Source organism: Rhinatrema bivittatum, chromosome 19 (genome assembly GCF_901001135.1).
Source record: "Rhinatrema bivittatum chromosome 19, aRhiBiv1.1, whole genome shotgun sequence".
NCBI lineage: Eukaryota > Metazoa > Chordata > Amphibia > Gymnophiona > Rhinatrematidae > Rhinatrema > Rhinatrema bivittatum.
The window spans coordinates 6,528,598-6,556,043 of record NC_042633.1 but is presented as its reverse complement, the minus strand read 5'-3'; the positions used below and the strand labels follow the sequence as shown (position 1 = coordinate 6,556,043).

Below are 27,446 nucleotides of genomic sequence, written 5' to 3'. Positions count from 1 at the left end.
GAGATGGTTATGCTCTAGAGTTCTCATGTCGCGTGCGGGAGGTGTTTGTGGAGTCCCGCATGGCCTCGCGCAACAAGCAGGAGGCGGTCCGGGAGACTCTGCGGCGTCTGATCGAGCTCCAGGCCATTGCCCCAGTGCCAGTGGCGGAACAGGGTCGGGGATGATACTCTGTTTACTTTGTGGTCCCCAAGAAGGAGGGCACCTTTCGTCTCATCCTCGATCTCCAGAAGGTGAACCGTTGTCTTCAAATCCCTTGTTTTCGCATGGAGACCCTGCAAACGGTAATGGCGGCTGTCCAAACAGGGGAGTTCCTAGCATCCTTGGATCTCACAGAAGCATATCTACATATTCCAATCCGGCTGAGTCACCAGAGGTTTCTGCGCTTCAAGGTCTTGGGGCAACACTTCCAGTTTCGAGCCCTTCCATTTGGTCTCGTGACGGCTCCTCGAACTTTCACCAAATTCATGGTGGTGGTAGCGGCCTTCCTTCGCAAGGAGGGGATCCTAGTCCATCTGTACCTGAACGACTGGCTGATTCGCACCAAGTCACGGGAGGTCTGCGAAAGATCAGTTCGCATGGTGATGCTCACCTTAAGGTCTCTCGGGTGGGTCATCAATGTGCAGAAGAGTCACCTGGAACCCACCCAGGAGCTGATTTACTTGGGAGCACGGTTCGATACCTTGCTCGGCAGAGTCTTTCTGGCATCAGACCGGGTAGCCAAGTTGCAGAGCCAGATCCAGGCACTTCTGCTAAGGAAATCTCCCACTGTATGGCATCATCTGCAAGTGCTGGGATCCATGGCTTCTACCTTGGACTTGGTTCCGTGGGCGTTCACTCACTTACGACCATTACAGCGTGTCACTTTTGCCACCTTCCATTGCCCCTGCTTCCCGAGTCCAGAGTCAGTCTGTCCTGGTGGCTTTCGCACGACAATCTGGAAAGGGGGGTGGACTTGAACCCGCCGAATTGGCTGATAGTCTCCACCGATGCCAGCCTTTCCGGTTGGGGAGCAGTGTGCGACGACAGATCCGCCCAAGGTCTCTGGTCTCCGACGGAGGGCTCATGGTCCATCAATCGGCTCGAGACAAGAGCTGTCCGCCTTGCCTTGCAAGCATTTCTACCCTGGATTCAGGGCCGAATGGTTCGAGTGTTCTCCGACAATGTGACGACGGTGGCTTACATCAACCGACAGGGCGGGACGAGAAGTCCTGCGGTGGCGTTCGAAACGCGTCTCCTGTTCGCCTGGGTAGAGTGTCATCTCGGGGGAATTGACGTGTCTCATGTCTCAGGAGTGGAAAACGTGCAGGCGGTCTTTCTCGGGCGGTCTTTCTCAGGCGACAACTCGACCCGGGAGAGTGGGAGCTGTCTCCCGAAGCGTGGAACCTCATTTGCGCCAGGTGGGGCGTCCCGCAGTTGGATCTGATGGCAACGCGGGAGAATGCGAAGACAGAACATTTCTTCAGCCGTCGAAGAGAACAAGGCTCCGTGGGGCTCGATGCTCTGGTGTGCCCCTGGCCAACGGGGATCCTGTTGTATGCCTTCCCTCCCTGGCCTCTCATCGGCCGAATTCTCCGTCGCATAGAACTCCATCCAGGCAGGGTGGTGCTAGTGGCTCCATAGTGGCCACGTCGCCCATGGTTTGCGGCTCTGATTCGCATGGCCCTAGAGGGTCCTTTGCAGCTGGCTCATCTACCGCATCTACTTCGGCAAGGTCCCATATTTTCGGATCAGGAGGATCGCTTCTCTCTCGCGGCTTGGCTTTTGAGAGGCAACGTTTACGCTTGAGCAGGTTATTTCCACTCTTTTGCAGGCGAGACGTCCGTCCACATCTATGGCCTATGTGAGAGTCTGGAAGCTTTATGAGACGTGGTGTCACCAGCATTCTTGCGATCCATTAACATCGAGGTCTCTCTGGTACTTGAATTTCTGCAACAGGGGCTCACTAAGAGTTTAGCGTTCAATTCTGTTCATGTGCAAGTGGCGGCCCTAGGGGCCTTGCGGGGAAAGTTTGCCGGCGGCTCGCTTGGAGCACACCCGGACATTGTTCGGTTTCTCAAGGGGGTCAAGCATTTTCGGCCTCCCGTCGTGTCCAGATTGGAGTTTAAATCTCGTACTGCGTGTGCTATGTGGCGCCCCTTTTGAACCTCTCCGCACGGCTTCCCTGAAAGATCTGACGTTGAAGACTGTGTTTTTGGTGGCCATTTGTTCGGCGCGTCAGATATCTGAATTTCAGGCCCTGTCATGTTGTGACCCCTTTCTGCGGATCCACGACAATTGGGTGACTTTACGCATGGTTCCTCCTTTTGTTCCTAAGGTAGTTTCGGCCTTCCATGTAAATCAGACGGTGGAGCTTCCGGGGTTCCCACAGGAGTCTAGGGGGTCGCCTCAGGACAAGGATCTTCATCTTTTGGATGTGCGCCGGGTCTTATTGCATTATCTAAAGGTTACTAATGACTTCAGACGCTCCGATCATTTGTTCATTCTCTTCGGTGGTACAAAGAAAGGGGACAAAGGTCTAAAGCGACCATATCTCTGTGGATTAAGGAGACTATTGCTTCGGCATACATAGTCCATGGATGCCAAGTGCCTTTGGGTCTCAGAGCTCATTCCACCAGGGCTCAGCCTACTTCCTGGGCGGAGTGTCAGTTACTATCGCCTCAGGAGATCTGTGTGGTCCTCTTTGCACACGTTTACTAAGCATTACCGACTGGACGTTTAAGGCTTCTGATGAATCGTCCTTCGGTGAAAGTGTTCTGGGCGCAGGTCTTTCGGGTTTCCGCCCAGTGTAGGGTGGCTTGGGTACATCCCACTTCTCTGGACTGATCTGGGTATGTTCAGGAAATGAAAATTGGTTCTTACCTGCTAATTTTCGTTCCTGTAATACCACAGATCAGTCCAGAGGCCCACCCCTTACTTCAGTTATCGTTAGACTGTGTTGGCTAGAACTTGCCTGGGTTTTCATGGAGTGCCTTTTTTTGCAGAATGTGATTGTTGGAGTTTTTTATAGCAGTTACTTTGCTTAAGTTGTTTCATTGGGGCGAAGTGAGGGACAATGGTTTTTGGTCAACCCTTCGCCCATTAGTGTTGATTGATTGGGCTTGGGTACAGGTCAATACTGAGGGACTGCAGGTGGCACTCTTGTATATATGGCAGTGCCCAATGTTTTGCTCTCTGACTCCACCTGCTGGTAGGGATACACAACCCACTTCTCATTTCTCTGGACTGATCTGTGGTATTACAGGAACGAAAATTAGCAGGTAAGAACCAATTTTCATATATTTTCCCACTCCCTACCTCACCCCTCTGTCTCATTTCTAATTTCCAGTTCTGCCACTCTGTGTGTGACTCTGGGAGAGTCACTTTATCTTCCTGTGCTTCAGTCACTAACTCTGTGTGTGACCCAGTGCCTCAGCACCAATCCCATGCTATGCTCCCACCTCTGTAATTCAGGGATGAGTCATTTTATCTCCCTGTGCAAGTTATCCAGTTCAAGAATAGCAATAATCCCTTTTCACCCCACCCCCTTTTTAAGTTAACGCAGTGAATGGAAATACGTTACCACATGCACCACTGGGAAGGTGGCTGCATGCGTCTGTTTCTGAAGCCTTGAACCAGCGAGGACAGGCTTGGGTGGTGGTGCTTGGCCAAAGAGAATCCCAACCCCCCTCTGACTGTAACGTGCCTGCGTTCTGTCGACAGGCTGCGGCTTTCTGAACCCAGACCTCTTACTCAGGGTCGGGCAACGTGCAGAGCAACGCCCCTCAGATTATCGGGATCTGGTAGAGACACAAAACGGCAAGAATCCTGCCGAAGGTAAGGCCTGACGAGCTTTTGAATGAGCTGGGGCGTTCAAATGCCAGAAAGGAATAATTAATGCATGGGAAGCATTTTTTTGCTGGGAAAGAAATTCTCAGACATGGGATCCAAATAGAGAGGAGTAAAAGTCTGCGTATTCCATAGGCAATGAAATCATTCCTGTGGGCGAGCGGGGAATGGAATATAAGCATCACCTGCCTCCTGATGTCCAGTTTACTCTATTGTATTGTGCTTGCTCTATTACAGAGACACTGGTGGTAAAATAAATCCAAATTCTCAGCAGCCTGAATTTTCTGCCTAGCCCCGAGTGTATCAATCACCATCTGGTTTGGCTAACCTCAATTAAGGTTTGGCAAGGGGGCCTCTCGTCTCCACCCAGGCTTTGCTCCTTTAGCATGGCTGACGGAGAAGCTGGGCCGGACTCAGGAGCAGGCCTATCCGGTATTGGGATTTACTGCTTCCCTTTAATCTCTGACTTAAGGGGAGGCCCATGGGCCTGTCAGTAGGAAGGATGGGAGCATGGGTCATTGGAGGTTACGGGGAGGGATCTTTTAAGGACCACTAGAAAGGAGTGACAGCAAAACAAATTCTGCGCTCTGGTGTTTTCTTCACGCAGTTGCATTCCCGGTCATCACATCAATCCTCTCGTTAAACGTGAAAGAGGAGCCCAACTCCCAGGCCATAGACCAGGCTGGCCCGCAGAAAACCCTGGATGGCAGCAATCCTCCAGTGGGTAAGTCAGAGTCATCTTAAAAGGCTGGAGAAGGAGCTTGAGGCTCGCTAAGCGAGCCAGCTTCCTTTTGGCCATTCATGTGTGGGCTTTTTATGCCCTGTCTGAGAAAGCTGAAGGACGTTCAGAAGGCCATGAAATGAGAGTAAATGTCCCATAGAGAGAGGATTATTGACATTGTTTTAATGTTTTGAAAAAACAGCTGTGTCTTCTAAGAGAGAAACCTGGAAACAGGGTAACAAATTTCTTAGTGTCTAGTCAGATGAATCCAGAACCAGTGGGTTATGCACCTTTACCAGCAGATGGAGACTGAGCAAAGCTGACATCACAGTACTCCTGCAGTGACATCAGCCTGCCACTATTCTCTGTCTCCAGCAAATGGTAGACGTGCATCTCCCTACTAGGGATTGCTTCAAGTTTTAGAAGGGGAAAGAAACAAGGAGATTTAATTTGCCCCACTCTCCTGCGATGATACCTAATGGTCCCTCCCCCAGTTGAGAATTCCTGAGGTGATTTCTGTGGTCCCTCTGAGTGCCTTGATCTGGTAGCTGGCCCTTGAGCTGGCGTGGACTTAGCTGTAAAAAAAAAAAAAGAAAAATGTATTTCCCTATACGTACCTGGATCAGTCCAGACTCCTGGGTTTTGCCTCCCCTCCAGCAGATGGAGACTCCATCCTATACCCCTGAGGTGCACCTAGAGTTTGTCAGTATTTTTTCTGGAGGTGCAAAACCTTTAGTCTGGGTTTAGTTTTGCTGGTATTCGTTCCATAGGGAATCTTTAAAAAAAAAAAAAAAAAGAGAGAGAGAGAGAAGATATCTCTTTAAGCCTCCCAGGGGGTTGTTAGGTCCTGGTGGGACCATACCCCTGGTAACAGAGGCTCTGGAGTAGAGGGTTGGGAGCCCTGTAACTGCCTGCGGCTGAGGGTGATACCGGGGAGCCTGGTTCACTCACCCTCTGAGATCTGCACACAGGACAAAACAACGCTGAGGTGATTTATTTAATTTCTGAGCCGGCCTAGCGGACTCTTTCGGCCTTCTTTCCTTCCAATGCCGTTTTTGCCATCCTTTTCAGTTCCTATGAGCTCCAGGGGGTTTGTCTTGATCACTCTGGTTCTTTTTTCGGGCCCTGATCCTAATTTAGCTCAGGGATCATGTTGCGGCCTGTAGGCCAGAGTTTGTACCGGGTGCTTGTCGGGAGGGGAAGGCTCTTCGGGGAAGCCGATTCCGGCGAAATCGCATCGCAGCAGCTCTAGAACACGCAGGGACCCTGGGAGGGCAGAACTGCTGCGGCAGCCTCAGGACCCTTTTCTTCTCAGCGCAGGTACTGAAGCCTTACTGCGAACGTTCAGGGAGCAGGCGAAGGCTGCCCTGGGGGAGGGGAGCTCTCTGCCACCTCTTTCACTGTGTCCTGCTGCCCCTGGGGGGGCGACTGGCAGGCAGCGCAGATATTTTTCTCAGAGGAGGAACGGGGGAAGGACTCGGATGAGTCTTCTTCCTCGTTCTCCTCCGATTTTGTTTTGTTGCTGCATAAAGCCTTCAAAGCTTGAAAAGCAGCAAAGAGCCAGGGTACTAAGATACCCCGTGAGGTCCCGCCGTCGCTGGGGGCTGGGACAGGAGCTTCATCACTCCACAAGCGTACCAAGTCACACAGTGGCATAGAAGCCCCCAGGGCCAAACGCCTTTTCCTGTCAGGTAGACAGTTCAGATACGGACGAGGTGGATAAAGGCAAGTCTCCTCCGCAAGCCCCTGGTGAGGGACCGGATGTGGATCAGAATTACCAGCTCCAGCTGGCCAAGCCAGTAGATGTACCTTAGAAGGTTTCTGGCTCTTTAAAAAAAAAAAAGAAAACTTTACTCGAGATTGTGAAAACTGCAGCAGAAGGCGCAGTAAGTGCCTTTGAGCCTCCCAGGGGGTTGACAGGTCCTGGTGGGACCATCCCCCCTGGTATCAGAGGCAAAAGAGCAGGGGGTTGAAGACCCAGGGACTGCTACAACCGGCGGGTGATACCGGGGAGCTCAGCTCACTCACCCATGGCAGGCAGCTCAGCACAGCCTTCGGAGCACTGTGGGGGGGGGGGGGGGGAAAAAGTAAAAGTGAGTTGCTTTCTGGTCAGCTGGTCCAGCGTTCTCTCCAGCTCCTCTCTGCCTGCCTTACCGCCACGTTTCAGCTCACGCGAAGGCCCCTGCCGCCCGGTCTGTTTTTGGCGCATTTACCTCAGCTGATTGGAGCTAAATTTAGCCCAAGGCTATGCCTCATGGTGCGGCCTGCTCCGCGTGCTGCAGCATGTGCACCCACCTCTCTAGAGCCGGCATCTGTGCAGATTGTGTCTCGGGAGGTGAAGGGACCTCGGGGAGGTCCGCTGAGGGGAACCCCGTGGCAGCAGCAGTTCTTCGCGGCACCTGGAGCCTGGGAGGCTTACAGCTCAGCCGCAGCTGCCTGATCCGTTCCTGCTTAGTGCAGGGACAGAGGCCATTTTGAAAACATTCAGGGATGCAGAGAGAGCCGCGATGGAGGCATGGAGTTCCCCGCCACCTCTCTCCCCGTGACCGGAGCCCTCCAGGAGGGGGGAGTTGCAGGAGGATCGGACGGATACTTTGGATGGTGATCCTGAGGGGGCCTCAGATGGGTAGTCGTCTTCGTTCTCTTTGGATTTGGTGAAGTTTTTTCACAAGATGTTCAAGGCACGGAGAGCGTCCAAACGCAATAGGGGCCAGGTCTCTGAGATTCCCTCCTCCCGTAAGCGTCCCAAGTCCCCGCCGGTGGGGGGGGGGCATGCTAAGTCTAAGTAAGCGCCCTTTCAGATCCGTGGCAGGTCCGGATGATTCGTCTTCGTCGGATCTATCTGATGGAGGAGACCCTTCCCTGCAAGACCTTCAGGGGGTAAACGCAGGCCAGGATGGTCAGCCCCTGGTGCCCAAGCAGGGAGGCGCTTCTGCGGTGGACGGTGATGATCCCAAGGTGGTACGCTTGTTCCGGAGAGATGAATTGGGTCCACTTATCCCGAATATTCTGGAAGAGCTCGGAATCGAAGACCCGCAGGAGGATTCGCGTGTGGGAGCAGTGGATCCCGTGATGTTAGGTCTAAGAAGTCCAGCTCGCTTTTTTCCCTTTCATATGTCGGTCATTAACCTCTTGTTCCGGGAGTGGGACACTCCGGATCTATGTTTGAAAGTCAACCGCGCTATGAATAAGTTGTACCCGCTACCGGAGGATGTGCTGGAGCTGCTCAGGGTACCCAAGGTGGATGCGGCAGTCTCTGCAGTCACTACAAAGACCACCATCCCAGTCATGGGAGCGATGGCCCTAAAAGATTTTCAGAACCGAAAGTTGGAGGTACAGCTTAAAAAGATGTTTGAGACCTCCGTCCTGGGAGTGCGAGTGGCCATGTGCAGCAGTTTTGCTTTGCGTGCAAGCCTGCGTTGGGTGCAGCACTTACAATCTGTGGCATCCTTTCGGAAGCGGACGCAGCTCAGGCTAGTCGTTTGGAGGCGGCGGTGGCTTACAGTGCGGACGCACTGTATGATCTCCTGCGCACGTCGGGAAGAACAATGGTCTTCGCCGTTTCGGCCCGCAGGCTCCTTTGGCTCAGAAATTGGTCGGCGGATGTCTCCTCGAAAGCTCAGCTGAGCTCCTTGCCTTTCAAGGGAAAGCTGCTCTTCGGTCAACAGTTGGAGGACATGATTAAGTCTCTGGGAGAGAATAAGGTCCACAAGCTGCCAGAGGACAGGCCCAGGAGCTGAGGCACTTTTTTCCTCAGAGGTCCAGATTCCGGGGGAATCGTCGTTTTCGGGCCTCACGGTCTTCTGGATCCTCCTTTCGTCAGGCTCCCAGCCGTGACGGATTCGGCACGGTCCGGTCTTCTTTGGTGGCTGTGTCCAGATTATGACGGGCTGTGGATTTGGAAATTCCCTTCTGGATAGTGGTAACCACCGACGCCAGCCTCTCTGGGTGGAGAGCGGTTTGTCGAGGAACAGCAGTGCAAGGTCAGTGGATGAGGTCGGAGTCTTCTTGGTTGATCAATCGGTTGGAGAACAGAGTGGTTCGGTTGGCGCTACAGGCCCTCCTTCCCTTAGTAGAGAGGAGATCAATGCGGATTCTCTCCGACAATGCGACGACTGTGGCTTACATCAATCATCAGGGTGGAACTCGGAGTCCTCTGGTGGCGACTAAGGCTCAACGTTTAATCAGCTGGGCGGGAACAGCACCTGTACAGGATAGCAGCCTCTCACATTGCCGGAGTGGACAATGTGCAGGCCGATTTTTCTCAGCCGCCACCAGTTGGATCCAGGAGAGTGGGAACTCTCCGACGAGGCTTTCAGTCTCCTGTGCAACCGATGGTCCAGGCCCGCAATGCACCTGTTGGCGACGTATCGCAATGCGAAAGCTCCTCAATTTTTCAGTCATCGAAGAGAGCCAGGAGCGAAAGGTGTAGACGCGCTCTGGTGCTTCCCTAGCCAAAGGACATTCTGTTGTACGTCTTTCCGCTAAGGCCATTGGTCAGCAAGGTTCTACGCCGCATCGAGGCTCATTCGGGCAAGGTGATACTCATCGCGCCAGAGGGCCGAGGCGCCCGTGGTTTGCGGACCTTCTCAATCTGGCGGTAGATGGCCCGCTGAGATTTCATTCGTCCCCAAGACTGCTGCAACAAGGTCATGTTTATTTCACAGAGGTAGATCGCTTTTGTCTAGCGGCATGGCTTTTGAAAGGCGGAGATTGAGAAATAAGGGTTACTCGGAGGAGGTGATTACTACACTTTTGCAGTCCAGTAAAACTTCTACCTCCATAGCCTGCATCAGAGTTTGGGGTATTTTCGAGGACTGGTACCTGGACGGTGGTGGAGCCGTCCAGGGCTACTATTCCGGATGTTCTGGCCTTCTGCAGGCAGGTCTAGTAAAAGGTCTAGCCTTCAATTCCCTACGAGTTCAGGTGGCAGCCCTTGGTAGTTTTCAGGGAAAGGTACAGGGCCTCGCTCTAGCGTCTCATCCAGATGTGGTTTGTTTTCTGCATGGCGTTCAACATCTTTGTTCTCCGATTCGGAACCCCTGTCCTTCGTGGAAGCTCAACCTGGTTCTCCGAGCCCTTTTGTAATGCGCCTTTTGAGCCACTGACGCGGGCGACCTTGAAAGATCTGACGTTGAAGGTCGTTTTCCTTGTGGCTATCGTATCGGTGCGGCGTGTTTCGGAGCTACGGGCCTTATCTTGTCAGGAGCCCTTCTTAAGGATTTCTAACTAGAAGTTTCCTTATGAACGGTTCCCTCCTTTCTTATGAAAGTAGTGTCCTCTTTTCATTTGAATCAGACTGTGGTGCTCCCATCCTTGGCAGGCCTAGATCTTTCTACTTCCAAGTCTAGGGAGTTAATACAGTTGGTCGTCAGACACATGCTGATATGTTATTTGGAGGTCACGAACGGTTTCCGTCTTTCGGACCATCTGTTTGTCCTATGGAGTGATCCCAGGAAGGGTCAGAAAGCTTCAAGGACCACCATTGCACTCTGGCTGAAGGAAGCTATTGCTTTGGCTTACCTAGTTCAGGGCCATCCGATTCCGGGCTCATTCTGCTAGATCGCAGGCGACTTCGTGGGCGGAATGTCAGCAGGTGTCACCGCAGGAGATTTGTTGAGCAGCTACGTGGAAATCTCCGCACACGTTTGCTAGGCATTACCGTCTAGATGTCTGGGCCCCAGAGCCCGGTTCCTTCGGGGCCAGTGTTCTCCGAGCGGGACTCTCTCAGTCCCACCCTGGTTAGGGAAGCTTTGGTACATCCCAGGAGTCTGGACTGATCCGGGTACGTACAGGGAAAGGAAAATTGATCCTTACCTGCTAATTTTCGTTCTTGTAGTACCACAAATCAGTCCAGGGTCCCACCCATGGCGAAATGGGGAGTCTGCTCGGCCGGTTGATGTTCATATTCTGCAGATTTATTCAATGCATTTTGATATTGTGCACCCACCTTCAAAGGGTAGGAGGATGGGCATGTTTTCATTCGTTACCAGTTTTTCATTCCCTCTGCTCTACGATGGGGGGAAATTTTGGTTGTACTAGTTTACTTTTCTCTGCTTGAGATTCTTGGCACCTCAAGGGTATAGGACGGAGTCCGTTAAAACTTCTCTGTCTCCATCTGCTGGAGGGGAGGCGAAACCCAGGAGTCTGGACTGATCCGTGGTACTACAGGAATGAAAATTAGGACCAGTTTTCCTATAGCTGAAAGGCAAGCGGGTGCAGGAAGCAGAGTGTGGCGGTCTCTTTCCTCCCCCCCCCCCCCCCCCCCCCCCCCCCCCACACACACACACAGCTGGAGATCATGCTTGTACTCAGCTGGGACGGGCTGAGCTCAGATAATTTATTTTTTTTAAATTGAGAAGGAGAGTTGATAAGGGATTTCTCCCCATCCCCCCCTTTCCGGGCTCCTTGCTCAGTGAGCAATCAGACGGCCATTCCCGCCTCCAGTGGTGTTCAGGATCCGGTGGGAGGGGGCAGCCTGGCGGGTTGAGCAGTCCTTGAAGCTAGGTCCCGCTCTGCTAGTTCACTGAGTGGTAGGCTGCAGAGGTGCCTTCACACGCTTTCTCTGTGCTGTATGCTGCCCTCTTCAGTTCTGTTGGATCGTGACTTGTGCAGCCTGTTGTGCGTTTTGGTTGTGCGCCTTGCTGGATGCCTAGTTCAGCACCTATTTAAGACCATAGGAGCGTCTACCAGGGTTCCCAAATTATGCACGCACGCGCCTTTTTTACGCTTCTAATCACAAACACAATTGTTTTTATGCGCATTCCTTGAGATTCTTGTCAGAACTCAAGTTGGGAGCTTATTTCGGCACAGTGTTGTGAGCCTTATCTGATGGCATCTGTAGCGAAGAAGCCTAAGTGCCTGGTCCGGTGTGTGGTGTGTTATATTCGTGCGTCTCAGCCTGACTTTCCTTCTAACTTGTGTCAGCGCTGTTTGGAGGCTCGGGGAATTACTCTCCTGATTTTACTAATCCTGGTTCTTCCCAGCCTGATGAAGGCCTAGGTAAAGACATGTCAGGAGGGGCACCTGACCTTGGACTTCCCTTTAACTGGTTCATCAGCGGGGAAAAGTAGCTCTGTGGGCACAGCACAGGTGCCTTCTGGTTTTAACATGGATCCTTCTGCCTCTTCTTGGGTGGAATTTTTTTCAAGGATTGGACAGGGCACAGTCCTCAACCCTGTCCAATCTTGCCAGGCCAGAGTCGCAGGTGATCTCTCACTCACCTGATACTATGGTTAAGCGCCAAAGTACACCTAGATTGGCAGTAGGTCTTCCCGATAGGGATCCGGATGGTACGGATAATGAGGCCGATCTTGACTCTCTGGAGGATGGGGAAATTCCTCCAGGTCTGGAACCAAATAGGACTATGTAGCGGTTCTTTCATAGAGATGAATTACCGGCTCTGATTTCCCAGACATTAAAGATGCTGGGAGTACTTGCTTCCATGGCTGAGCCAAAGGAAAATCCAATTTTGGTTTCTTTGCGCAAAGCCTCTTGTTTTTTCTTTTATGGAGGCCATTCAAGACTTGATTGATCTTGAGTGGGGCACCCCAGAGGCTAATTTCAAAGGGGTTTGGGTTTTGGAAGGCCTGTACCCCCTAGGTCCAGTGGCAAGAGAGCATTTGTGGTTTCTGAAAGTAGACGCGCTTGTCTGTGCTATCTCCAAGTGGACATCTATCCCCCCTGGAGGGAGGAGCGGCCTTGAAGGATGTGCACAATAGGATTGAGGCCATCCTTAAGCAAGAATCTGAAGTAGTGGCAATGACCTTACAGATAACTTCTTGTTGTTCCCTGGTGGCTCACTCATTTGCTTCTCTCTCAGGAGGTTGTTTTGATACTGGAGTGAATTCCATGGCAGTTATGGAGTCAGCAGCTGCCTTTTTGGCAGATGCAAGCTGCAATTTTGGTCTGCACATCAGCCAGAGGGGTGGCTTCAGTGATAACATCCAGGCATCGGTTACGGCTGAGAAATTGGTCGGCCGATGCAACCTCCAAGGCTAACCTTACAAAGCTGCTCTTGGCTCACTCTTCTTGTTTGGGAGCAAGTTTGAGAAACTGGCCAATAAGGGGGGCGAATCCCCACTCGGTTATCAGAGGATAAGAAGCATATGAGAAGTCGTGCTAGGGAGCGTTTTTGACTCTACAGGAGTGACCTTTCAGAGGACTTGATCTCTTGGTAGGTCTTAGTCCTTTCGGCCCAGACGGGGTGCGGACTTGGGTTGCAAAACCTCCCGGGCCTCCCAATTAAGGTGTGTCGATCTACCCCCAGGAACAGGAGATAGGGGGCGGGCGCCTCTCTCTTTTATCAGAGGTGGGTCGAAGTCGCATCGAACCAATGGATCCTAGAGGTGATATGAGAGGGATATGTGCTGGAGTTTCGCAATATTACTCGGGATGTGTTCATGGTGTCTTCTTGCCACTCCCCGCAGAAAAAGCAGGCAGTGGAGAGTACATTGTCAAGGTTCCTCAGGCTGTGCTTCCAGTGCCCATGTCTCAAAAAAATGGGTCTATATTCCATTTATTTCATTGTGCCCAAGAAGGAGGGCTCCTTTCATCCCCTCCTACACCTCAAAGGGGTCAACCGTCATTTGCGGGTGGCTCATTTTCGCATGAAAACATTGCGCTCAATAATAATGGAATTTCTGACTTCCTTCTATCTGAAGCATACCTGCACATTCCCATCCGACTAAAACACAAACGTTTTCTGTGCTTTGCGGTTTTGAGACTCCATTATCAGTTTCGGGCACTGCTTTTTGGTCTGGCCACCGCACCCAGAACTTTTTCCAAGGTTACTGTGGAGTGGTGGCATAGTTAAGAAAGGATTGTATCCTGGTACACCCATACTTGGACAGCTGGATGCTTCGAGCCAAGTCTCTGGAAGAGCCGTCTGGTGACTCGCAAGGTGTGAGCTTGGATGGGTGGTGTTATGGGTTCAGACAATGCACACTGGTATCCTGCCCAGGGGCTCTGATCTGGGGGGCTAATCTCATATAAACACACAATTCCTGGGATTATACTTGGGGGCTTGAACCCAGGAGCTTATCCCCAACACAGAGAGCCACACACAAACTTTGATTCAGTACATCACAGTTCCAGGTAAAGTAAGTTTATTTGAGCAATAGAAGGATAGAACATATAAAATCAGATCAAATAGAAGATGTAATGGCAGATAATAACAATTGCTACATAGATATAAAAAGCTTACATTTCCAAATGATCAGCCTTACCGTCACGTCCAGGGATATCGCTCCCCTCTCTCTCATCGTCTCTCCTTATACACTACAAACGCTTGTGAAAACAACAGTGTTCCCTCGCTTTGAGTTCTTATCAGTTTTCAGAAACTGCTGTGCGGCCTTCATTCTCTTTCTCAGGTTTTAGTATAAGTTAATTGCTAGTTTTCTCAGCATAGACTTTAGTGGAATAACTAAATAAACATTCCCTGTACGTACCAGGATCAGTCCAGACTGCTGGGTTATGCCTCCCCTCCAGCAGATGGAGTCAGAGAAAACTGAAAAGGCACCCTCCTTACATACCTGTGTGCCACCTGCATCCCCTTCAGTATCTCTCTGACTCCAGCAGATGCAGAGGCATGACCTGCGGTCCTGATCCCTGTCAAAAAGATTTCAAATTATTTACATTTATATGACCAGGTTTGGTTACAGTTATCTTTTTGTCTATTGCCTTTGACAAGATCAATTAAAAAAAAAAAAAAAAAAGCAAACTTTTAGAAATTTCTTTCTAAGGCAGGCTAGGCAGGGCATTGCCCTTAAGCCTTCTACCCGGAGACTTTGGCCGCTAGCCCGGTGACGGAGGAGATTATTTACCGGTGGGCCGGTCACTTTTCTCCTCTTTTGGTTGCTACCTTGCCCCAGAGAAGGTTTTTTCCTCTGGTCGTGTCACTGTCTAGTAATTAAAACCAGAGAGGTTTATTCCTCTGGTGGCTGTGACAGAGAAAAAAAAAATAAAATTAAATAAATAAATAAATATATAAAAGATTCCAGGAGACATATAAGATTACAGCAAGGTAGTATTATTACATTTTCAGTATTTTGCCTGTCAGCACTTGCGCCTGCCACGTTTCCCGGGCCTCCGGAGGGGGTGGACTTTTTTCACCTGATCAGCAGCGTTAGTTTCGCGCCATTTCATGCTACGTGGACATTCTTATGCGGCTTGTGGGGACTTGGGGAGCTGGCTCTCCCGCAAGGGACTCTGCTCCCGCTGTCTTCCCGGGGGCGAGGGACCCTCTCGGAAGCCGATGCCAGGCAGGATGTCCCGCCCGCGTAGCGCCTTGGAGGTGCCGGCAGCCATTCGTGCCAAAATGATCGGCAGGGTTTAAATTCCTTTACTTATGACCGCTCAGAGCGCTCCTGATAAAATTTTGAGATAGTTCGTGACACAGGTATGTTTTGCATGCTTACAAGTTTCATCTTCAGTATCTGCCGTGTTCCCAGTTTTCTGAACTTTGGTCAATTTAGCTTTCCTTTTATTACAGACTGTTCGTTGTTAGAAATTGCCCCCCCGAAGCAGCTAGACTGGCGAAACACCGGTCCGTGTTGGGGGATTCGCTGTACAACACTGTGTTTTATTAAAAGGAGTAGCCGAGTTGAAAATAAATAAAATACATTTCTTGAACTGTGACCAAAAATAATTTATTTGCGCTTTTGGGGGTAGATTTTCAGAGCCCTGCTCGCCTAAATCCGCCCAAAACCGGGCGGATTTACGCGAGCAGGGCCCTGCGCGCCGGGAAGCCTATTTTACATAGGCCTCCCGGCGCGCGCAGAGCCCCGGGACTCGCGTACGTCCCGGGGTTTTCGGAGGGGGGCGTGTCGGGGGCGTGTCGGGGGGCGGGCCCGGTCGACGCGGCGTTTCGGGGGCGTGTCGGCCGCGTTTTGGGGGCGGGTACGGGGCGTGGCTACGGCCCGGGGGCGTGGCCGCGCCCTCCGTACCCGCCCCCAGGTCGCGGCCCGGCGCGCAGCAGGCCCGCTGGCGCGCGGGGATTTACGTCTCCCTCCGGGAGGCGTAAATCCCCCGACAAAGGTAAGGGGGGGGTGTAGACAGGGCCGGGTGGGTGGGTTAGGTAGGGGAAGGGAGGGTAAGGTGAGGGGAGGGCAAAGGAAAGTTCCCTCCGAGGCCGCTCCGATTTCGGAGCGGCCTTGGAGGGAACGGGGGGAGGCAGCGCGGCTCGGCGCGCGCAGGCTATACAAAATCGATAGCCTTGCGCGCGCCGATCCAGGATTTTAGTGGATACGCGCGGCTCCGCGCGTATCTACTAAAATCCAGCGTACTTTTGCTTGAGTCTGATGCGCAAGCAAAAGTAGGCTGTTCGCGCGCCTCTTAAAATCTACCCCTTGGTGTATACACTTGAGCAGTCTTCAGCCATCTCAATCGCTAGAATATCTTGGTGTTCAGTTCGACATAAAGCAGGGCAGGGTTTTCCTGCCAGAAGCTCATAATATTCAGAAGTTGATGGCACAGGTGCATCTGATAAAGCAAAATTGCTTACCTTGTAATAGGTGTTATCCCAGGACAGCAGGATGTAGTCCTCACATATGGGTGACATCAGTAATGGAGCCCTATGTACGGAAAACTTCTGTAAAAGTTTCTATGAAACTTTTGACTGGCACCAGAGTGCCTACTGAGCATGCCCAGCATGCTATGATATTCCCTGCCACAGGGGTCTCCCTTCAGTCTTGGTTTGTAGCAATAGCGTTAGCCTAAAATAAAATAATAAAACGTATCGGACCCAACTCCGCGGGGTGGCGGGTGGGTTTCGTGAGGACTACATCCTGTTGTCCTGGGATAACACCTATTACAAGGTAAGCAATTTTGCTTTATCCCAGGACAAGCAGGATGCTAGTCCTCACATATGGGTGATTAGCAAGCTAGAGGCTGAGTCATTTTGTGCTGAAGCAACAGTGAGGTATTGTTGTTGAAATGAATCAGCCGAAATCACAGCAGGATGGATGTAGAAGGAGTTGGGATCATACTGGAAACAAGTTCTTTAAGACAGATTGTCCATAGGCTGAATCTTGTCTTCCTTCTTTATCTAAACAGTAGTGAGCTGCAAAGGTGTGAAAAGAACTCCATGTTGCTGCTTTACAAATGTCAAGAATAGGTACAGAGCGAAGGTGTGCTACTGAGGTTGACATCGCTCTGACTGAATGTGCTTTTACTCGCCCTTGGAGAGTAAGGCCTGCTTTCTCATAACAAAACTGTATGCAATCTGCTAGCCAGTTTGACAGAGTATGCTTACCTACTGCTTTACCTGGTTTGTTTGGATCATAGGAAACAAACAGCTGATTGGATTTTCTTTGGGCTGTTGTGCGGTTTAAATAGAAAGATAACGCACGCTTACAGTCCAAAGTGTGTAAGGCTCTTTCACCGTGATGGGAATGAGGCCTAGGAAAGAAGGTTGGTAAGACTATGGATTGGTTCAAGTGAAATTCCGTGACAACCTTAGGAAGGAATTTTGGATGTGTACGGAGGACTACCCTGTCATGTAGGAACTTTGTAAAAGGTTCGTATGTGACTAGTGCTTGTAATTCACTGACCCGTCTAGCTGATGTAATGGCTATGAGAAATACCGTTTTCCAAGTAAGGTATTTAAGGTCACATGTATTTATGGGTTCAAATGGAGAACGCATAAGCCTAGTTAATACTACGTTCAGGTCCCATTGTATGCTGGGGGAATGAACTGGTGGTTTAATGTGAGTTAGGCCTCTCATGAATCTACTCACGAGAGGCTGTGTAGAAATGGGTGCATCTCCCAGTTTATTATGGTAAGCTGAGATTGCACTTAAGTGTACTCTTACCGATGATGTCTTAAGACCAGAGTCTGAGAGATGGTAAAGGTAATCTAGTAGCGAGGTAGTGGGGCAAGTAAAAGGATCTAAATCTTTGTTATTGCACCACAATGTAAACCGTTTCCATTTGTAGGAATAATTCTTTCTAGTGGAAGGTTTACGTGAAGCTATAAGTACTTGAGATATAGTGGTTGGAAGGTTGAGAGGTCGTAAGATCAAGCTTTCAACATCCATGCTGTCAGGGACAGGGATTGAAGGTTGGGATGGCGCAACTGGCCCTGTTCCTGAGTTATGAGATTGGGAGCTACTCCCAGGCGAATTGGATCCCTGACTGAGAGATCTAGCAGTGTAGGGAACCATACTTGTCGAGGCCAATATGGGGCTATGAGTATCATAGTCCCCTTGTCCTGTTGAAGCTTCACTAATGTTTTGGTTATGAGTGGTATCGGAGGATACGCGTATAACAGGCCTGAGTTCCAATGGCGAGCAAAGGCGTCCCTTGGTAGGCTGTTGGACTGCCAGAGGATGGAGCAGTAATTGTTCACTTTGTAGTTCAGGTGGGATGCAAAGAGATCTATTGTTGGTTGGCCCCAACGCTGAAATATCTTGGATGCTAGCGATGGGTTCAGAGACCACTCGTGTGGTTGGAAGTGTCGGCTGAGGCGATCCGCTACTGTGTTGTGGATGCCTGCTAGGTAGGTGGCCCGTAGAAGAATTGAGTGTGCTAGGGCCCAGTCCCAAATCTGAGCTGCTTCCTGACAAAGGAGGAACGAGCCTGTGCCTCCCTGCTTGTTGATGTACCACATGGCTACTGTGTTGTCCGTTTGGATCAGAACAGTTTTGTGTGAAAGGCAGTCCTTGAACGCATGTAGAGCATAGCGTATAGCTCGAAGCTCCAGGAAGTTTATTTGAAAGGAGGCTTCCTGCTTTGTCCACGTGCCTTGTGTCTTTAGGTGAGCAATGTGCACTCCCCACCCTAAGGTGGACGCATCTGTAGTTAAAGTCACTTGTGGAACTGGTTGCTGGAAAGGCAGGCCTTTGAGCAAGTTGATTGTGGATGTCCACCAGAGAAGAGAGGATCTTAGATCTTGTGTGATATGAATGGGAGTGGACAGTGGTTGAATGGCTTGAATCCATTGAGATTTGAGTGTCCATTGCGGTAGTCGCATGGTCAGCCTGGCCATGGGAGTTACATGAACTGTTGAGGCCATGTGTCCGAGTAGGGTGAGGCACTGATGAGCTGTAACTCGAGACTGATTGCGAACTGAGTGCGCTAAGAGGACGAGCGCTTGAGCACGGTCTCTTGGAAGAAAGGCTTTTGCTGTGATAGTGTTGAGATCTGCACCTATGAATTGCAATTGGTGAGATGGTGTGAGATGGGATTTCTCGTAGTTGATGAGAAACCCCAAGGAGTGAAGCAACTTTATTGTGAGATGGAGAGAAGTGAGAGCTCCGCTTTGAGTTTGACTTCTGATGAGCCAATCGTCCAAGTAGGGAAACACATGCACTCTTTGTTTGTGAAGATGTGCCACCGCTACTGCAAGACACTTTGTGAACACTCGAGGTGCTGAGGCTAGGCCAAAAGGCAGTACTCGGTATTGAAAGTGCTGACCTTTTACCAGAAATCGCAGGTACTGTCGATGAGGAGGGAAAATAGGAATGTGAGCGTAAGCGTCTTGAAGATCCAGAGAGCAGAGCCAATCTCCTTTTTGAAGAAGAGGTAGCATGGTGCCTAATGACACCATCCTGAATTTTTCTTTCTTTAGAAATTTGTTGAGATTTCTGAGGTCCAGGATAGGACGTAAGCCCCCGGTTTTCTTTGGAATGAGGAAATATCGGGAGTAGAATCCTCTGCCCCACTGAGGCCTGGGAACCTTTTCTATGGCCCTGGCAGTCAGTAGGGTGGATAATTCTGCTTGTAGAATTGTGTAGTGATGAGACACTGTCCAAGATGGAATAGGAGGATTGTCGTTTGGTACAGTGAGGAAATCCAAGTGGTACCCTTGAGATATAATTGAGAGTACCCATTGGTCTGTCGTGATGGAGGTCCAAGTTTGATGGTAATGAGAAATCCGGCCTCCGACAGGTAATTGTGGGTAAGGATTTTTGGAATGACTCATGCTCTCCGGTTGGATTTCAAAATCCAGACGTGGACGCTGTAGGCGGAGGCTGTTGAGGCCTAGCAGGTCTCTGGCGAGGTTGTGACCTTTGAGTAGGCCTTTGCTGTCTGGGTCTGGCTGTTGGGGGATAATACCGCCGAGGGCGGTAATATGGTTTTCTTGGTTCCCTTCTTGGAAGCCTCCTAGAAGGTTGGTGTACCTCTTGTGGCAGCTGAGACAGCTGTTTAAGGGTCTCAGTGTGATCCTTAATCGTCGCCACCGCCTCTTTGACTTTATCCCCAAAGAGGTTTTCTCCCAGGCAAGGCAAGTCTGACAAGCGCTCTTGTACCTCTGGTCTCAGCTCCGATGATTTTAACCAGGCCCATCTTCTGGCCGTGATTCCTGACGCTGACAATCGGGAGGCTGTCTCAAAGGAATCATATGTTGCTCTAACCTCGTGTTTACCCGCCTCTAGGCCTTTGTGCACGAGTCTTAGCAATCTGTCCTGAAGTTGGTCAGGTAGCTGGTGTGACAATGTTTCCACCTGTTTCCACAGGTCTCGCTGGTACTGATTCATAAAGAGCTGGTAAGAATTTATTCTAGATACCAGCATGGCAGCTTGGAATATTTTTCTTCCTAGATTGTCCAGGAAACGGTTATCCTTACCAGGAGGTGTGGAGGCATGCTGTTTTAACCTCTTGGCCTTCTTTTGGGCCGACTCGACCACCACTGACTGATGCGGTAATTGTGTTTTTTGAAACCCTGGGATGGGCTGTACCAGATAAGTGGCATCAGCACGCTTATTGACCGCCGCCACAGACCCAGGGTGCTCCCACATTCTGTACATCAATTCTTGTAAGACCTCGTGGACTGGAATGGCCAGAATTTCCTTAGGAGGATCTACGAATTGAAGAACTTCCAAAGTTTTTTGTCTGCTGTCTACCTGTGAAAGGAGGGAGAAAGGAATTGTTTCAGACATTTCCTTTATAAAATTGGAAAATGAAAGATCCTCCGGTGGTGATTTTCTTCTGTCCTCTGGTGGTGAGGGCTCAGAGAGGATATCTTCATCCGATGAAAATTCTGAGTCACTAGTGTCCAGAGGATGCCCTGTTGGCCTAGGAGGCTGAAAAGGGGTGTCAGAGAGTGGTGTTTGCGGTCTGATGGGTGGTATGACACCTGACGGACCTGGCAATGGCTCCTGATGGTGAGCAGAACCTGGATCTTGTGGTGGAGAGGAAAAAGCATGTATAAGCGAGTCCAATCTGTCCATTAAAGGTTGAAAAATGGACGAATCATGAGGTGGCACCGATGGTGCCATCGGGGTCGGTGGCCGCATTGGAATCGATGGAATCTGAGGCATCGGCAAAGGCATCGCTGGTTGCGGCATGGCTGGAACCGGCGTTGATAGCGGTGATTGTCTCGGCATCGGCATCGCGGGTACTGGCGATGGAATCGGCGATCTTATTGAGATCGGTGCCGATGGCAGGAGAGGAGTAGCAGGTCGTGGCATCGCTTCGACGAAGGCATCTCGAACCGCTTGGCGTATATAAACGTCAAGTTCCGCCCGCATGGATGGTGTGAACAGAGCACCCATGGGGGGGAGGCGGTGGTGGCGACATCAGTATCTCCTCAGAACCGTGCCGGTTCCTTCAGCCGGAATCGGCGAGGATCGCCTTGTCGATGGCTCGGAAGCCTTACCTTGGAGCCGGGGTTTCTTAACTGGTGTCCCGTCATCCGTCGATGGCTCGCCGGGTATCGGGGTAGCGGATGCCGTGTGCGGCCTACGATGCCGATGGCGATGTTTGTCTTTTTCGCGGGCTTTCTCACTGCCCGATGTTGACGCCCTGGACGATGGTGAGGGGGAGGAAATTGGAGCGTCTCCCGACTCACCTAAACGATGTTTTTTCAGGACAACTTTCCTAATCGACCCAGCCGGAGACGATTGTGTGGAAGTAGATGGAGCAGTAATCAGTTGTATTTTGAATAACTGTTCCATCTTGTCTAGCCGCAGACGTCGACCTTTTGAGGTCATCGTAGCGCATAAGGGACAATTTTTTACATCATGCCCTTCACCAAGGCAGAGGACACAGTCCTGGTGAGGGTCTGTGATGGACATGTTTCTCGCGCATTTTGGGCATTTTTTGAAGCCTGTAGTCATTTTGTGGCCGGACAGCCGTCGACGGCCTAAGACTCAGGTAAAAAAGTTTTGACAAAAAACGGAACGGAACCGCAAAAACGGTGAAAACTTACCGCGATGTCTAAACTAAGGGAGACCCTTTGCGGATTAAGTTTTTTAAAGTTTTCCGTGAGGAAAAAGTTGTGGAGAATCCCACACGACTCCTAATAACCGCGAGGCTAACTGCTTCGCGGAAAAAAGAAGACTGAAGGGAGACCCCTGTGGCAGGGAATATCATAGCATGCTGGGCATGCTCAGTAGGCACTCTGGTGTCAGTCAAAAGTTTCATAGAAACTTTTACAGAAGTTTTCCGTACATAGGGCTCCATTACTGATGTCACCCATATGTGAGGACTAGCATCCAGCTTGTCCTGGGATAAACATTATATGGCCGACAGTGTGGTCCTATCTGCAGGTACTCTGATGGTGGCAACCCTAGAAGTGGTGCCGTGGGTGAGGGCACATGTGTGTCGTCTTCAGCACTCCCTGATGTCTCGGAGCCCACAGTCTCAGGACTATTCGAATCGGCTCCACCTGCCGACGAAGTCTACTCTTAACTACAGTGGTGGTTACAAGTGGATCATCTAAGACAGGGAATTTCCCTAAAATCACCGGACTGGTTAGTACTCATGACGGATGCGAGCCTCCGGGGTTGGGGAGTTCACTAGCAGGAACTAACAGCGCAAGGGCGCTGGAGTACAAAAGAATCTCTCTAGAACATCAATCGGCTGGAAGCCCAGGCAGTCGGGTTGGCATGCTTGCAGTTCGGCAGCAGGTTGCAGGTCAAGCGGTCCGGATAATGTCTGACACCGTAACGGCAGTGGCTTACGTCAATCAGCAGGGAGGAACCAAGAGCCAGCAAGTGTCACAAGAGGTAGACCAACTTATGGAATGAGTGGAAGTGCATCTTCAGGAAATCTCGGCCTCACATATTGCAGGAAAAGACAATGTGAGAGCAGACTTTCTCAGTAGGGAGAGTCTGAACCCAGGAGAATAGGTATTGTCAGATGAGGTGCTTCAGCTGATAGTGGATCGCTGGGGCTTTCTGTTTCTAGACCTGCTGGCAATTTCTTGCATTGCGAAGGTTCCTTTTATTTATTTTTCAGTTGCAGGAGCGATCCAAAATCCTTGGGTATCGATGCTGTCATGCCGGAATGGCTGGAGGACAAGCTGCTTTATGCCTTTCCCCTGTGGTCCATGTTGGGCAGAATGGTTTGGAGGGTCAAAGGTCACAGAAGGCTGGTGCTTCCTTAGCCTATGTGCGGGTTTGGCGAGTATTTTGAGGCTTGGCGTGAAGATCGATGTGTTCTTCTTCGTTCTGTTAAGATCTCACTCATTTTGGAATTTTTGAAGGATGGCTTGAATGAAGGGTTGGTCCTTAATTCCTTAAAGGTGCAAGTAGCGGCTCTTGCCTGTTTCCGGGGTCAGGTGAATGGTGGTCCCTTGTCAGTTCATCTGGATATGGCCCGTTTCTTGAAAGGAGTGAAACATCTTTGTCCTCCCTTGCGGTTACCAGTACCTTTTGTGGAGTCGATATCTGGTTTCAGATTTCTTACCAGGTACTATGCTTTAGACAGATGCGTAACCTTTCCTTGCGGTTACTGACCTTGAAAATAGTGTTTCTTGTGCCGATTTGTTCTGTGTATAGAATTTCCGAGCTGTAGGGCTTGTCTGGCCGGGATCCATTCCTCTGAGTGATTCCAAGGGCGATACAGCTGTGTACAGTTCCTTCCTTTCTTGCCAAAAGTGGTTTCAGATTTTCAATTAAATCAGTACATTTCCCTGCCATCCCTGGATAGGGAAAGAGATGCGGAAGAATATTGCCTATTGTGACCCTTGGATGCCAAGAGACACATCATAAGGTATCTGGAGGTTTCTAAACCCTTCCGGAAGACGGAGCACCTGTTTGTTCTCCATGGCGGTAATAAACAGGGCGAGTTGGCTTTGCGGGCTACAGTAGCTCGCTGGATTAAGGTGGTGGTAACGGCCGCATATGTGGAGGCTGAATAGCCTTTGCCTAGTCCAGGTTTGGGCTCATTCCACTAGGGCTCAGGCAATGTTATGGGCGGAAGTTAGAGTGTTGTCTCCTGTCGACATTTTCCGAGCTGCAATATGGTCCTCCTTACACACCTTTTCCAGGTTTTACGTCTGGATGTGCAGGCCCGAGAGGACTCAGCCTTTGCACATGCGGTTCTGACTGGACCACGGGCAGCCTTCTGCCATATTTGGGAGTAGCTTGGGTACATCCCACTGGTTTTGGATTCATCTGACCAGACACTAAGAAATGAGAAATTACTACTTGCCAAATAAAGTTCCTTTTTCTTTAGTATAGTCAGATGAATCCAGCTTCCCGCCCTTGGCTGCTGAATGACTGTGCTATGGTCCTCCTGCATGGTTACATGTTCCAGGGTTTACTGGTGTTAGTTCAGTCCCTAGACTAGTGTTGAGGCATTCTTTGTCTGAGCTCAGTGTTTCCTGTTGGCTGAGTATTGAAATGGTTATCTGTTATTAATCAAGTTTTTGCTAGTCTGTCCATAGTTGGCTTTTGAAGAGAATACTGGCAGGCTGATGTCACTACAGGAGTATATAATACTATGATGTCAGCTTTGCTCCCTCTCCATCTGCTAGTAGAGGTACATAACCCACTGGTTCGGGCTTCATTTGACTATACTAAAGAAAATGAGATTTATCAGGCAAGTAGTAATTTCTCATTTTGTGTTTTGTAACAGACGGTCTGGTTTTCAATCCAGAATTGTCTCTCTGGATTAAACAAGAGGATGAAGAGTGTTTTACGGTGGATGACTTAGAAGCAAGGAAAACTATTAAAGACCCAGCAGACTGTCAACTGAGAACAGGTAATGATACTCGCCCCCGAGAGCCATGCTTGGTGTAGGGAAACCCTCTTCCCTTGCAGCCTGCACTGAACCAGTGTCTCAGCAGGATGTTAAGGGACAATCGCCCTCTGTGCCAGAACTGATGCAGTATCCAAGCTTGGTGCTAGGTGACACTTTCTCTTCTCTGAGCTGTGACTGAGACTCATGTCCTAAGGCCTGGAGCACTGACTGATCTAACGTCTCTTAATATGCTACTGGAAAAGCCCAACCAGACTGCATTGGGAACCCAGGTTTTTAATAATTTTATCTCCTATAACATACCTAATACAGGATTTCTTTCTTTTGCAACAGATTTTGCATCCAACCACGAAACGCTGGTACAGGAACCATCTAGACGATGCACGGAAAGATCAAACTGGAATCTGCCCTCCTCGGCCATGCCAAGGTTTTATCCATCCATGCAGAAACAAACGGCAGTCAGTGCTCCGTGCCGACAGCCATGGAGGCAAATAAATCGTGCAAGACATGGACCAGCCCCACCCACTGACAGCCAGCCGCCTTTTGGCAGGGCTCGCCGCTGCTGGCCGCCACAGAGGGGCTACAAAGGGGAGCGGCCATATAAGTGCCTGGAGTGCGAGAAGAGCTTCGGTAAGCACTCTCACCTCATCCAGCACCAGCGCACGCACACGGGCGAGCGACCCTATCAGTGCCGGGAATGCGCCAAGCGCTTCAGCCACAGCTCCAACCTCTTCCGCCACCAGCGGCTCCATGCCAGAGACACAGACAAGCTCCTCCTGGCCGTGCAGGGGGCAGGCCCAGCAAATCCGCTCCGATGTCTATAGGGGACATCCCCCTCCCCTCTCTGCTTTTCTTGGGTTTTTTTTTAAGTATGTTTTTAAACTTTACCATGTAACTATTTTGAAATTGTGCTTGGGCGGGCTGAGGGGAGGGGAAAGAATTTGCTTCTATTAGTGGACTTGTAGTTCTGTTTTTTGTTTTGGTTTTTTTTTGTGAAGAAATGGGCTGAGGACTATGTTACCCACCAGTTCAAACAGCACATGGAAGAACATATTAGCAGAAACATCAATCCTACCTCCTTCCTCCTTCCTCCCTTAACCCAACCCTCAGCTCCTTCTCTTTAAAATGAGCCTTCTGCTCATCTTTTTTCCCCATCCCCACATGCCTCAGAGTGGATGGGGATGGGAGTCTGCTTAGCCCCTCCATATTCACCAAGTTCATCCATTTTAATGCAGTATTCAAGAAACAGTACCAGCTGCATGATCGGCTATAGGTCGGGACCTTTTCTGGCAGGATTATGGGTATGTGTGAGTCTTAAGATCCTCCTTATCCTTCTAGTGGTGTCATTCTCCCCTGTGTGCACTTTGATTTTCTTTTGATCTAATTCAATTTTTCCTACCATGTAGCCGGATGGACACAGGACTAATGGGTTATATGCTCCCCTGCTAGCAGATGGAGATGGAGTCAGGTTTCAAAGCTGACATCACCTTAGATACACCCCTGCAGTGACCTCAGCCCTTCAGTATTTCTCAGTCTCCTAGAAGAATTCCATTCTGATGTTTCTACGGAAAGCCTCTTGCTATTTTCCGGTACTGGAAGCCATCCAGGAGTTCACTGACCTGGAATGGGACGCCCCTGAAGCGAGTTTTAAAAGTGGTCAACCATTAGAAGCTCTATAGCCACTGGATCTGGCAGCAAGAGAACGCCTGCACTTCCCTAAAGTGGATGCGCTGGTCTGCACTGTTTCAAAGCTGCTAACTATCCCAGTGGAGGGAGGGGCAGCCTTAAAGGTTGCGTGTAGTAGGCGGATGGAGTCCATCCTTAGACAAGCCTTTGAAGCAACAGCAATCACCTTACAGATTGCTTCCTGCTGTGCCCTGGTGGCTCGCTCATGCCTGTTCCTCTCTAGAGAGGTAGATGACTCCAGGTGCGTATTCCAGAGAAGCTATGGAGCCTGCCACTGCCTTTTTAGCTGACGCGGGCTCTGCCTTAGTTCATATTTGGCCAGAGGAGTGGCCTCAGTGATAGGGGCCAGAAGACAGTTATGGCTGTAAAATTGGTCAGCAGATGCAATCTCTAAGGTAAACCTCTCAAAGATGCCCTTTAAGGGATCACTCCTGTTTGGAAACAAATTGGAAAAGCTAGCCAGTATGTGGGGTGAATATCCAGTGTCCCGGCTACTGGAAGATAAGAAAAGGCAGTCACAGCACCCCTCACTTATGAGGGGCCGATCCAGGGGCACCCAATGCTTTCGGCCCTACAGAAACTCGACATTTCAGAGGCCTTGGTCCTCTGGGAAGTCTGTCCTTTCGAAGCCGACAGCCCAAGAGAGGAGCAGGTTCGGCCCAAGCTACCCAATGAAGTTTTGCTGACCCATCCTCTGAACAAGGAGATAGGGGGAGGGGGTTGACTATCCCTCTTCTACCAGCGGTAGATCGAGTTCACATCAGACAAATGGGTACTGGTTGTCATACACGAAGGATACACACTGGAATTTCGCAGCACTCCTCGGGACATATTCATGATGTCTCCTTGCCACTCCCAGCACAAGAAGAAGGCAGTGGAGTCTACGTTGATAAGGCTTCTCAAATTAAGGGCTATAATTCCAGTACCTCATCCCCAGGAAAATATGGGGCATCGTTCCATTTATTTCATCTTACCCAAGAAGGAGGGTTCCTTTCGTCCCATCCTGGACCTCAGAAGTGTCAACCGACGCCTACGGGTAATTAATTTCCACATGGAAACTCTGCGCTCCATGATGATGGTGTCCATATAACCGGGAGAGTTCCTAACCTTCCTGGACCTCTCCAAGGCCTACAGTCATATTCCAATCCAGCAAGATCAGCGTTTCCTATGCTTTGCGGTACTGGGCTACCATTATCAGTTCTGGGTGCTGCCCTTCGGCCTGGCCACCATCCCCAGAACATTTTCCAAGATTTATGGTGGTCGTAATGGCAGCACTGAGGAAAGA

The 27,446-nt window shown here is 50.4% G+C and overlaps 1 protein-coding gene across 3 annotated transcripts in view; it reads left to right on the top strand.

The window, feature by feature from the left end:
* Positions 1–27,439, top strand: part of LOC115080928 (zinc finger protein 550-like) — an 83,031-nt gene extending 55,592 nt beyond the window's left edge. For all 3 annotated transcript variants that reach the window (XM_029585389.1, XM_029585388.1, XM_029585390.1), the window contains 4 exons: positions 3,700–3,813; positions 4,433–4,549; positions 24,353–24,478; positions 24,809–27,439. In XM_029585389.1, coding sequence (XP_029441249.1) covers positions 3,700–3,813; positions 4,433–4,549; positions 24,353–24,478; positions 24,809–25,299 — 848 coding nt within the window. In that variant the 3' untranslated portion in view covers positions 25,300–27,439. The remainder of the gene's footprint in view (positions 1–3,699; positions 3,814–4,432; positions 4,550–24,352; positions 24,479–24,808) is intronic.
* Positions 27,440–27,446: the final 7 nt, after the last annotated feature.